We start from the raw sequence: 11575 nt of genomic DNA on the forward strand, positions 1-11575 counted from the left end.
TCTGTACTTTTGTCTACGAAATTTTTTCAACCTTATCTGTAAAAGGTGAGCTCCCCCTAGCACCTAAACATGGCCTCATTTCAGAAATGTGATGCTTATTACATATGGACAACTTTTGTAAGAATAGTGTTGCACAAGTATGTTAAAAACATTTAAACATTGTTATCCCTAGCAGATGTATTGGAAAGAAAAACACAAAGCCCTTAAACAATAATAGACTTTAAGAACTCTTATGAAAAATGAATATCCCTTGTGAAATTAAGTTAATCCAGACATTAATTTTGAAATTAAAAAACATACATTTTCTTATTTGCCTATAATGAAATATTTGTTGAGATAAGACAGATCAATTGAGAAAAGGATTTGAGAACTAGTATATTGGCCAAACCATGCTATTAAAGTTAAGCGTGCACTGTTGCTCCAAGTTTACTAAATCATTGATTAAAACCACTTTTCTTTCATTTATATTGAAATTTGAAAAAATGTATATAAAGCTTTTCTGAAAATCTTTTAAAGTTACTTTCCCTTAAACATTAAGGAATTTTACCACAATTTTCCCATCTTCCCAAATTCTTAATAGCTGGTCAGGCCATTCCATTTCCAGTTCTGAAAAATGGCCACAAACCAGTAGTGATATAAAATAATACAGATGCTACAACTTGAAGGAGACACTAGGTTGCAAAAATAAGTGCGATTTGCAGACCATGATGAGTGGGATAAGATTCAACATGGAAGGAGTATTAAAGACAGACTCCAGAGGAAAGGGAAAAGAAATGTCAAAGAAAATGAGACTGGAACAGAAAAACATCAGTCCTCATAACTTTTCTTTCGCTGGAATCCAGATGTAAGGACCAGACTGTTCTTCTATGATTTGCTTCACTTGGTTGTAAATGTCTTCCAGCGTATCGCCCTGTACAATAGCTGTAATGAAATCAGAAACTTCCATTAAATTGTCTATCTTCACCATTATAATTATTGGTGAAATAGTAGATACCAAATCTTAGAAATAGTTATTCATTCAGGAAGGGATACCATTTATGTATTGTTTGTTTAGTTAAATTGCTCATTTAATTAATTTTCCCATTTGTAAAATATAAAAACTTTCATTTTAAAAACTGATCGAAAAGTGGGATTTGGTAATTTTTACTTTCTTTTGTGTATTTGGGAAATACACACTGAAGTATTTAGAGCCAAAAGAGCATCTGTCTGCAACCTACTATTAAATGTTTCAGAAAAAAATTATAAATGTGGTAAATGTTAACATTTGGGGAATAAGGAGTAAGAGTATATAAGAATTGCTGGTACTTCTCTTACAATTTTTCTGTAAGTCTGAAATTATTACATATATAAAAAAGCAAATGGGTCACAATATCATGGCACTTAATGGTACTTAGTGTGACTACCAAGTATACACTTACCATTATTTCAAACAAATAACAATAATGACAAAAAACTGTTCAAAGATACCTAAGGGGTAATTTAAAGGACAAAATGAATTAGAAAGATTATTTGGAAATTGCTACTCATTCTTTTCTTTTTAAACAAGTAATATCTTAAAATGGATCAAGATTTATAAAGGATAAAAGTCAATTTCATAGAAGAAATAAAATCTGAGTCTATTTTTCTCCAGTCACGTGTGAGTTATTCTTATACATGCTATCCTAATCAATAACCCAAGAAATACTAAATTTCAAGAGTCCTCATCATCACTGCCTAGGTTAGATGTATTATTTTGAAAATGATAATATCAATTACTACTGGTAGATGTGGGCATAGTTCAAAATCCTTTTCAATGGGTCACTTCATATGGCTCCAAAGCAAAATTCTATCATAAAGGGAACTGCCACATATGATGCCAACCTGTGAAATGCTCAGTAAATTCTTGTTCCAGTTTCACGGCTCTCTCAAATGTTTTTCTGGCTTGTTCTTCTGTTAGTCGCTTATTCATTTCCCTATGCACATAAATTTAGAAATTGGTAATTACTACATTATAATACTTTTTGAAGAAAGATGACAAAGGAGAGAAGACATAAAAACATAAAATCATGAAAAGTTGAGCTCTGTTGAGACAATGAATGTCATTAAAACTAGATTCAGTCACTGAATATGTAGCTTTATACTTGGAATGACAGAAGGGTTTTAACACATCTTTGCATTGGCACAAGGCAGCCAAAAAAAAACCCTAAGATTCGACAGTTTAGATTTTGATAAAAATTTCATATCTAAATATGACTTACAGATCTCCTACCAATTCATAGATGATAAAGGGGACATAAACATTAAACAACACTATGATAAGGCAATGAGAAAAATATAGTCTGGGGAAAACTACAGAAGAAATGATTTAGTTTCTTCAATAAATAAATAGGAAAAAAAAGGAGATATGTTTGAATCAAGTTCCAAGTAAGGTCTATTCATGACAATTCGGAACTTGATTCAAACAAACTGAAAAACATACACAAAACTTATAAAACAATCAGGAAAATTTGAACTGATGATATTTAACGAGTTATTAAGTGTGACATAATGATGTTTTTAAATAGGAAATTCCTATCTTTCAAATACATACTGAAATATATGGATGAAATCATATAATGTCTGGTGGGGGGCAGTGAAACAAGATTCATCATAAATGATAATTACTGTTGCAGCTGAATGATGGGTACATGGGAGTTGGTTTCCTATTTATTTTTTATTTTTATTTATTTTTTTTGGTTTCCTATTTAAAAGAGTGAAAACTTTCAATATTTCACCATTAAATATGATGTTTGCTTTTGTATTTTGTAGATGACCTTCATGAGATTAAGAAAATTCCCTTCTATTCAGTTTTTAAAATGTTTTTATCATGAATGGATGATAATTTTATGGAATGTTTTTTCTGTTTATTAAAATGATCATATGCTTTTATACCTAAAATCGCTAATGTGGTATACAACAGTGATTAGAAAAAGCAAATAATTAAAAATTGTGGCCTGGAGGCTTATGAGGATCCAGGGAAAAATCAATGGGGCCTGCTTGATTTTCTCTCCTGTTGGTATCATTGCTGCATGGTATAGCATATAGAAGGCATTTTCCCTGATGAAATCATACATGCTGTGCTCTTAGATTCTCAGTGTATATATTCATTTTACTCTCTTCACACCTCCATGTTCATTGATCTGTCCAAAAATGTAATGCTGGAGACAAGACAGAAGTTCTTATCTACCTTCTTGTCCAGACATCAGTTTCAAAAATATCACTCTATCATTGACTTTTTCTATCAATTATTTTTCATCTCATCTGATGTTTCTACAAATAGTAACAAGTACTTGTTTTTCTTAAACCAAACACAATGTTATCATTAAACCATTTGTATTAACCATGGACTTTTTAAATAAGTCTCATTCAACTGAGCCTAAATTTGCTCTTATTCCATGGGGCATTGAACCTCTGACATCATCCTATGCATCTTCACTGGCACAAAATGGGAAACACAAGTCTGTTTGGCAAGAACACTTCTAGGGGATCACCCCAGCAGCAGTGTAGATAGATTACAATTTATCGAATTAGAATAAACAAACAAACAAAAAAACAAAACAAAAAAAAAATTGTGGCCTGGCCGGTGTTGCTCAGTGGTTGAGGATCAATCTATGAACCAGAAGGTCAGGGTTGATTCTTGGTCAGTGCACATGCCTGGGTTGCAGGCTCGATCCCTTGTGTGGGGCATGCAGGAGGCAACTGATTGATGTTTCTCTTTCATCATTGATGATTCTCTCTCTCCTTTTCCCTTCTTTCTGAAATAAATATTTTAAAAAATTGTGGTAAAATATACATGACATAAAAGCTACTATTTAAACCATTTTTACACGTACAGCTCCGGAGTATTAATACCTTCCTTCATGTTGTTGGAACCATCACCATCATCCATCCCTATAATTCTTTTTATCTTGTAAAACCAAAATACAAGACCTATTAAAAATAACGATTCTTTCCTCCTCCTAGCCCTTGGCAACCACCATTATACTTTCTGTCTCTATGATTTTGACAACTCTAAGTACTTCATATAAGTGGAATTTGTCTTTTTTTGTGACTGGCTTATTTTACTTAGCATGTCTGCAAGGTTCATCCATGTTGTACCATATTGCAGAATTTCTTTCCTTTGTATGTATATTCCACATTTGCTTATCCATTCATCTCTTGATGAACACTTGAGCTTCTTCCACATATTAGCTATTGTGAATAATGCTACTGTGAACATGGGTATACAAATATCTTTTCAAGACACTGATTTCAATTCTTGTGTGTATATATCCAGAAGTGGAATTGTTGCATCATATGGCATTTCTATTTTTACTTTTTTGAAGAACTACCATACTATTTTTCATAGCGGCTGCACCATTTTACATTCCTACAACAGTGTGCAGGAGCTCCAATTTTCCCACATCCTTGCCAGCACTTGTTTTTGTTTTTTTTGTGTGTTTTTGATAGTAGCTATCCTAGGACGTGTGAGGTGGTATCTCACTGCAGTTTTGATTTGTATTTCCCTAACAGCGATGTTAAGCATCTTTTCATGTGCTATTATTGTTCATTTGTGTATCTTCTTTGGAGAAATGTTTATTCAAGTACTTTACCCATTTTTGAATTGGGTTGTTTTCCTATTAAGTTTTAGGAGTTCTCTATATATTCTGGGTATTAAGCCTTTATCAGATATATGATTTGCAAATATTTTCTCCCATTCGGTGGGTTATCTTTTTACTTTGTATATTGTGCCTTTTGATACAAAAAAACTTTAAATATGAAGTATAATTTTAAAAAAAAATCCTCCTCACCCAAGGATGTTTTCATTGATTATTGATGAAGAGAGAGAGAGAGAGAGAGAGAGAGAGAGAGAGAGAGAGAGAGAAAAGAGGGGGGAGACACACACACACACACACACACACACACACACACACACCAGTTGCCTCCTGTATGTGCCCTGACCAGGGATTAAACCCGCAACCTAGGTATGTGCCCTGGGAATCGAACCTGTAACCTCCTCGTGTATGGGATGATACTCCAACCAAGTGAGCCACCCGGCCAGGGCAAGTCTATTTTTTTGATTGTTTCGTTATCTACGCCTTTAAAGTCATAACTAAGAAATCATTGCCAAATCCACTACTGTGAAGCTTTTGTCCTATTTCTTTTTCCCAGGTTTTATTGTCTTACATTTAGGTCCTTGGTCCATTTTGAGTTTTTGTGGAAGGCTTAGGTAAGGGTCCAACTTCATTCTTTTGCATGTGGGTATCGTTTTTTCAGCACCATCTGTTGAAAAAGGCTGTTTTTTTCTCTCCCTCCTTTGAATGATCTTGCATCCTTGTTAAAAAGCAATTGATTATATATGAGGGTTCATTTCTGAGCTTTCTATTCCATTCCATTAGTCTATATGTCTGTCTTTAGGTCAATACCACACTGTGATGATTACTATAGCTTTGTAGTAAATTTTGATATCAGGAAGTGTGAGTCTTCAAGTTTTTCTGTTCTTCTGAAAGACTGTTTTGGTTATTTGGGTGTCTGTTGAGAATCTGTATGAATTTTATTATGGTTCGTCTACTTCTGCAAAAAAGTCATTGGGATTTTGATAGGGATTGCACTGCACTGCACCTGTAGATTGCTTTGAAAAGTTTTGACATTTTAACAATAAGTCTTCTTCCTAATCCATGCACATGGAATGTGTTTCAATTTATTTATGTCGTCTTTAACTTCTTTAGTGTTTCATAGTTTCATTGTACAGATCTTTCACCTCGGTTAATTTTAGGCATTTTAATCTTCTTGATGCTATTATAAATGAAATTATTTTTGTAATTTCATTCTGATTGTTCACTGTGTAGAAATGCAAATGATTTTGTTGACTTTGAATGCTGCTACTTTGTTGAATTTATTAGTTCTTTTAAAAAAAATATGTTTTATTGATTTCTTTCAGAGAGGGAGAGGGATAGAGAGCTAGAAACATCGATGAGAGAGAAGCATTGATCAGCTGCCTCCTGCACACTCCCCACTGGGCATGTGCCCGCAACCAAGGTACATGCCCCTGACCGGAATCGAACCTGGGACCCTTGAGTCCACAGGCTGATGCTCTATCCATTGAGCCAAACCAGTCAGGGCTATTTATTAGTTCTAATAGCTTTTATGTGGCATCTTTAGAGCTTTCTATAGATAAAATAATATAATCTGAAAACAGAGATAATTTTACTTCTTCCTTTCCAATCTGGATGTCTTTCATTTTTTTTCTCACCTAGGATAGTTTTTTTCTTTGATCTGGCCAGAACTGCCAGTACTATGTTAAATAGAAATGGTGAAAAGCAGGCATCCTTGCCTTGTTCCTAACCTTAGAGAAAAAGCTTTCACTCTTTTACTGTGGATTTTTTATTCATGGCTTTTATATTAAAGTAGTTTCCTTCTCTTCCTATTTTGAGTGTTTTTATCATGAAAGAGTATTGTCAAATGCTGTACCTGCATTAGTTGAGATGATTGTATGGATTTTCCCTTTCATTTTGCGGATGAGGTTTATTATGTTTGATTTTCATGTCAAATCATCCTTATATTCCAGAAATAAATTCTACTTGGTCATGGAGTATAATCTGGTTGTTGAGGATCTTTGCATCAATGTAGTTTTTTTCCCCTTATAGTGTCTTTGTATCAGGGTAATACTGACTTCATAGAATGAGTTAGGATATATTCTCTCTTCAATTTTTTGGAAAAGTTTGAGGATTTGCATTAGATCTTTTAAAAATATTTGGTAAAATTCACCAGTAAAGACATCTGGTTCAGGATGCTCCTTTGTTGGGAGTTTTTAATTACTGATTCAGTTTCCTTACTAGTTATAGGTCGCTTTAGATTTTCTATTTCTTTGTGATTTAGTCTTGGTAGGTTTTATGTTTCTAGGAATTTATCCATTTCTTTTGGTGCTCAATTGTTCATAATACTCTATTTATAGTCATTTTATTTCTGTAGAATTAGTAGTAATGTCCCCCGTTTCATTTCATATTCTAATAATTTGAGTCTTCTTTCCCCCCTTAGTCCATCTAGTTAAAGGTTTGTCATTTTTTGCCCATCTTTTTGAAGAATCAACTTTTGGTTTCACTGATTTTTCTCTACTGTTTCCTATTTTGTTGATTTCTGCTCTAATCTTTATTCACTTCCTTCTGTTAGTTTTGGGTTTAGTTTGTTCTTATTTTTTTAGTTCCTTAAGTTATAGTTAGGTTGTTAATTTGACATCTTTCTTGCCTTTTTTTTGAGAGTATTTTTTCCATTGCTTTTCAAAGAGACTGGAAGAAAGAGGAGAGTGGGAGGGGAAGAGAAAGAGAAACATTGACGTTAGGACACATCAACTGGCTGCCTCCTCTATGTGCCCCAACTGAGGACAGGGAGTGAATCTACAACCTAGGTACATGCCGTTGACTGGGAATCAAACCTGAGATCCTTAGGTGTGAGGACTGATGCTCTAACCACTGAAGACCACCGGCTAGTGCTTTCTTGCTTTTTAATGTAAGCATTTATAGCTATAAATTACCGTTAGCACTGCTTTTGCTGTGTACCATACATTTTTGTTACTGTTTTCATTCATCTCTTAGATATTTTCTAATTTCTCATGTGATTTCTTCTTTGATCCACTGCTTGTTAATTTCCACAATTTTGTCAAATTTCCAGTCTTACTTTTGATATCTAAATTCAACCTACTGTAATCAGAGAAGATACTTATCTTTTAAAATCTATTTAGGCATTTTGCCACCTATGGTATATCCTGGAAAATGTCCCATGTGCAAATGAGAATGTATATAGGATGGGGCAAAAGTAGGTTATAGTTGTGAGTACACAAAACAGTTATTCTTGTATTATTTTCCAAACAAAGAACTATAAATCTACCTTGGCTCCATCCTGCAATCTGTTGTTGTTGGGTAGAGTGTTCTGTATGTGTCTGTTAGTTCTAGCTGATTTATTGTGTGGTTTAAGTCCTCCATTTCTTTACTTATTTTCTGTCTGGTTGTTCTATCCATTACTGTGAGTGGGGAATTGAAGTCTCCGGCTATTATTGTAAAACTTTCTCCCTTTATAATCTCACGATAAAGCGAATGGATGAGGGGTTGCTTTATATGGATGGACAAAGAAAGTGATTTATTGAGATGGAATCTACTCCTGAAGACACTGTAAAGATTGTTGAAATGACAACAAAGGATTTAGAATATACATAAACTTAGTTAATAAAGTAGCAGTTTACTCTAATTTTTTAAAAACATTTTCTTTTTATTTATTTATTAATTTTTATGGACTCAAGGGTCCCAGGTTCGATTCCGGTCAAGGGCATGTACCTTGGTTGCGGGCACATCCCCAGTAGGGAGTGTGCAGGAGGCAGCTGATCGATGTTTCTCTCTCATCGATGTTTCTAATTCTCTATCCCTCTCCCTTCCTCTCTATAAAAAAGCAATAAAATACATATTTTTTAAAAAAGTGCTGTTTTCCACTGAGCAGGATATTCTTTTTAATATATCTTTATTGACTTCAGAGAGGAAGGGAGAGGGAGAGAGAGACAGAAATATCAATGATGAGAGAGAATCACTGATTGGCTGCCTCCTACTTGTCCCCTACTGGGGATGGATCCTGCAAACTAGGCAAATGCCCCTTGACCAGAATCAACCCCATGACCCTTCAGTCCACAGGCCAACTCTCTATCCACTGAGCCAAGCCAGCTAGGGTAGTTTACTCTTATTTTGAAAGAAGTTCTACTGTGGGTAAAATGCTATTAAACAGCATTGAAGGTTACAAGAGAAGCCATTCATGAAAGAAAGAGTCAATCGATAGGGGAGACTTCACTGTTGTTTTAATAAATTGCCACAGCCACCCCAGCCTTCAACAACCAGCACCCTGGTCATTCAGCGTCACATCCAGACAAGACACTTCACTGTCAAAAAAGATTATGACTTGCTGAAGGCTTCAATGATAGTTAGCATTTTTAACAATAAAGTGTTTTTTAATTAAGGTATGTACATTGTTTTTTTAGACATAATGCTACTGCACACTTAATAGACTATAGTATAGTGTAAACATAACTTTTCTATGTACTGGGAGACTAAAAACTTGTGATTTGCTTTATTGTAATACTAGAGGCCCGGGGCACGAAATTCCTGCACTGGGGGGGGGGGGGGGGGGTGTGTTCCCTAAGCCGGGTCTGCGCCCTCTCACAGTCTGAGAGCCCTCGGGGATGTGCTTAGGCCTGCTCCCCGCAGGAAGTGGGCCTAAACCGACAGTCGGACATCCTTAGTGCTTTTGCGGAGGCAGGAGAGACTCCCGCCACCGCTGCTACGCTTGCCAGCTGTGAGCCCGGCTTCTCAGCGGTGCTACCCCTGTGGGAGCGCACCGACCACCAGGGGGCAGCTCCTGCATTGAGCATCTGCCCCCTGGTGGTAAGTGCACGTCATAACAACCAGTCATTTGCTATTTGGTCGATTTGCATATTAGCCTTTTATTATATAGGATTTGCTTTATTGTGTTGGTCTGGAACTGAACCTACAATATCTCTGAGGTATGGATATACTTTTGTGTGTAGTGAAGACTGCTCATTATCATTAATGTAGAACAGAAATGTTCAACCTGTATGCCACAAGAATTTTTAAAACATGCAATACCTGACTATTTAGTCAAGGGCACTGACCTCTTTTCCCTTAGTGTTAAATAAAAAACAGTGACAACAGCCAGCACAATAGTCATTCGGTGTAAATGAATCAAAATTATGCCTATTTTTTTTGTTAGATCAGCAAAAATTTATTTGTGGGTGTGCCGCAGAATTTTAGTAATTAGTTTATGTGTGCCATGAGATGAAACAAGTTGAAAATCAGTGCTGCAGAATATTTCATTGTGTGACTATGTCATAATTTATGTATTCACTGATGGGCATTTGGATAGTTTCAATGTTTTGGTTATTTTGAATAGTATTTCTGTCAACAACCTAGTACATACATGTCTTTGGTAAACATCTATAAACATTTCTATTGAGTATATATCTAGGAATGAGACTTCTAGTTCTTAAGTTATGTGTATGTCCAGCTTTAGGAGATACTATGAACAGTTTACAAATGTGCAAGTATCAACTTACACTCTTATCAGTGTTAAGAGTTTCAGTTGCTCTATATCCTTGCCAACATTTGACATTTTCTTTCAGCATGTGGGTGATAGAGTTTGACACTGTGGTTTTAACTTACATTTCCATGATTAATTGATCACCATATCTCATGTTTACTAACTATTTGGATATCCCCTTTTGTGAAGTGTCCAAGTCCTTTGCTCATTGATTTCCTGTGCTAACCTTTTTAATGTCTATTGAATATGTAATGATATTCCCACTTTAATTCCTCGTATTATTTATGCCTTCTTTATTTTCTTTCCTTAATCTTTCTTATTAACATTTTATAGTATTTTTAAAGATAATTTTTGGTTTTGTTGATCCTCTCTCCCATAATTTTGTTTTCTATTTAATTAAGTTCTACCTTCTTGAGTTTAATTGACTGGTGTTTTTCTAATTTCTCAAGATCTTAGATTTTCAACATTTATTCCTAATATTTGACTTACAGCATTCTTTCCTAATACTTACGGTTGTGGCTTTCCATCAGCAAGGCTGCTAGATCCTCCAAATTTATTTACTTGGTAATTTATTTCTTTTTTCTTCTTCTTTTTTTTTATTATTAAATCTTTATTGTTCAGATTATTACACTGGTTCGTCTTTTTTTCCCACCATACCTCCCCTCCATCCAGTTCCCACCCCACCCTCTGCCCTCACTCCCCAACCACTGTCCTCATCCACATCAGATTAATTCGCTTGATTTTTAGATTCACTTGTTGATAGATGTGTATTTGTTGTTCATAATTTTTATCTTTACCTGTTTCTTCTTCTTCCTCTTAAAGAATACCTTTCAGCATTTCATATAATACTGGTTTGGTGGTGATGAACTCCTTTAGCTTTTTCTTATCTGTGAAGCTCTTTATCTGACCTTCACTTCTGAATGATAACTTTGCTGGATAAAGTAATCTTGGTTGTAGGTTCTTGCTGTTCATCACTTTGAATATTTCTTGCCACTCCCTTCTGGCCTGCAAAGTTTCTGTTGAGAAATCAGCTGACAGTCGTATGGGTACTCCCTTGTAAGTAACTGAGTTTCTTTCTCTTGCTGCTTTTAAGATTCTCTCTTTGTCTTTTGCTCTTGGCATTTTAATTATGATGTGTCTTGGTGTGGTCCTCTTTGGATTCCTTTTGTTTGGGGTTCTCTGCACTTCCTGGACTTGTAAGTCTATTTCTTTCACCAGGTAGGGGAAGTTTTCTGTCATTATTTCTTCAAATAGGTTTTCAATATCTTGCCCTCTCTCTTCTTCTGGTACCCCTATAATTCTGATGTTGGTACGTTTGAAGCTGTCCCAGAGGCTCCTTACACTATCTTCGTATTTTTGGATTCTTTTTTCATTTTGCTTTTCCGGTTGGGTGTTTCTCGCTTCTTCGCATTTCGAATCTTTGACTTGATTCTTGCGCTCCTCTGGTCTGCTATTGGGTGTCTGTATAATAGTCTTTATTTCAGTC

General features: G+C 35.1%; 1 protein-coding gene across 19 annotated transcripts in view; it reads right to left on the reverse strand.

Annotated features, from left to right (window-relative positions):
• The window catches only part of DLG1 (discs, large homolog 1 (Drosophila)), a 294073-nt gene continuing 282498 nt past the window's right edge, over positions 1 to 11575 (reverse strand). For all 19 annotated transcript variants that reach the window (XM_014545303.1, XM_014545309.1, XM_005873176.2 and 16 more), the window contains 2 exons: positions 1861 to 1952; positions 1 to 921 (listed from right to left, as the gene is read on the reverse strand). In XM_014545303.1, the coding sequence (XP_014400789.1) occupies positions 815 to 921; positions 1861 to 1952 (199 nt within the window). In that variant the 3' untranslated portion in view covers positions 1 to 814. The remainder of the gene's footprint in view (positions 922 to 1860; positions 1953 to 11575) is intronic.

The sequence above is a fragment of the Myotis brandtii genome, unplaced genomic scaffold (genome assembly GCF_000412655.1).
Source record: "Myotis brandtii unplaced genomic scaffold, ASM41265v1 scaffold4, whole genome shotgun sequence".
NCBI classification, from domain to species: domain Eukaryota; kingdom Metazoa; phylum Chordata; class Mammalia; order Chiroptera; family Vespertilionidae; genus Myotis; species Myotis brandtii.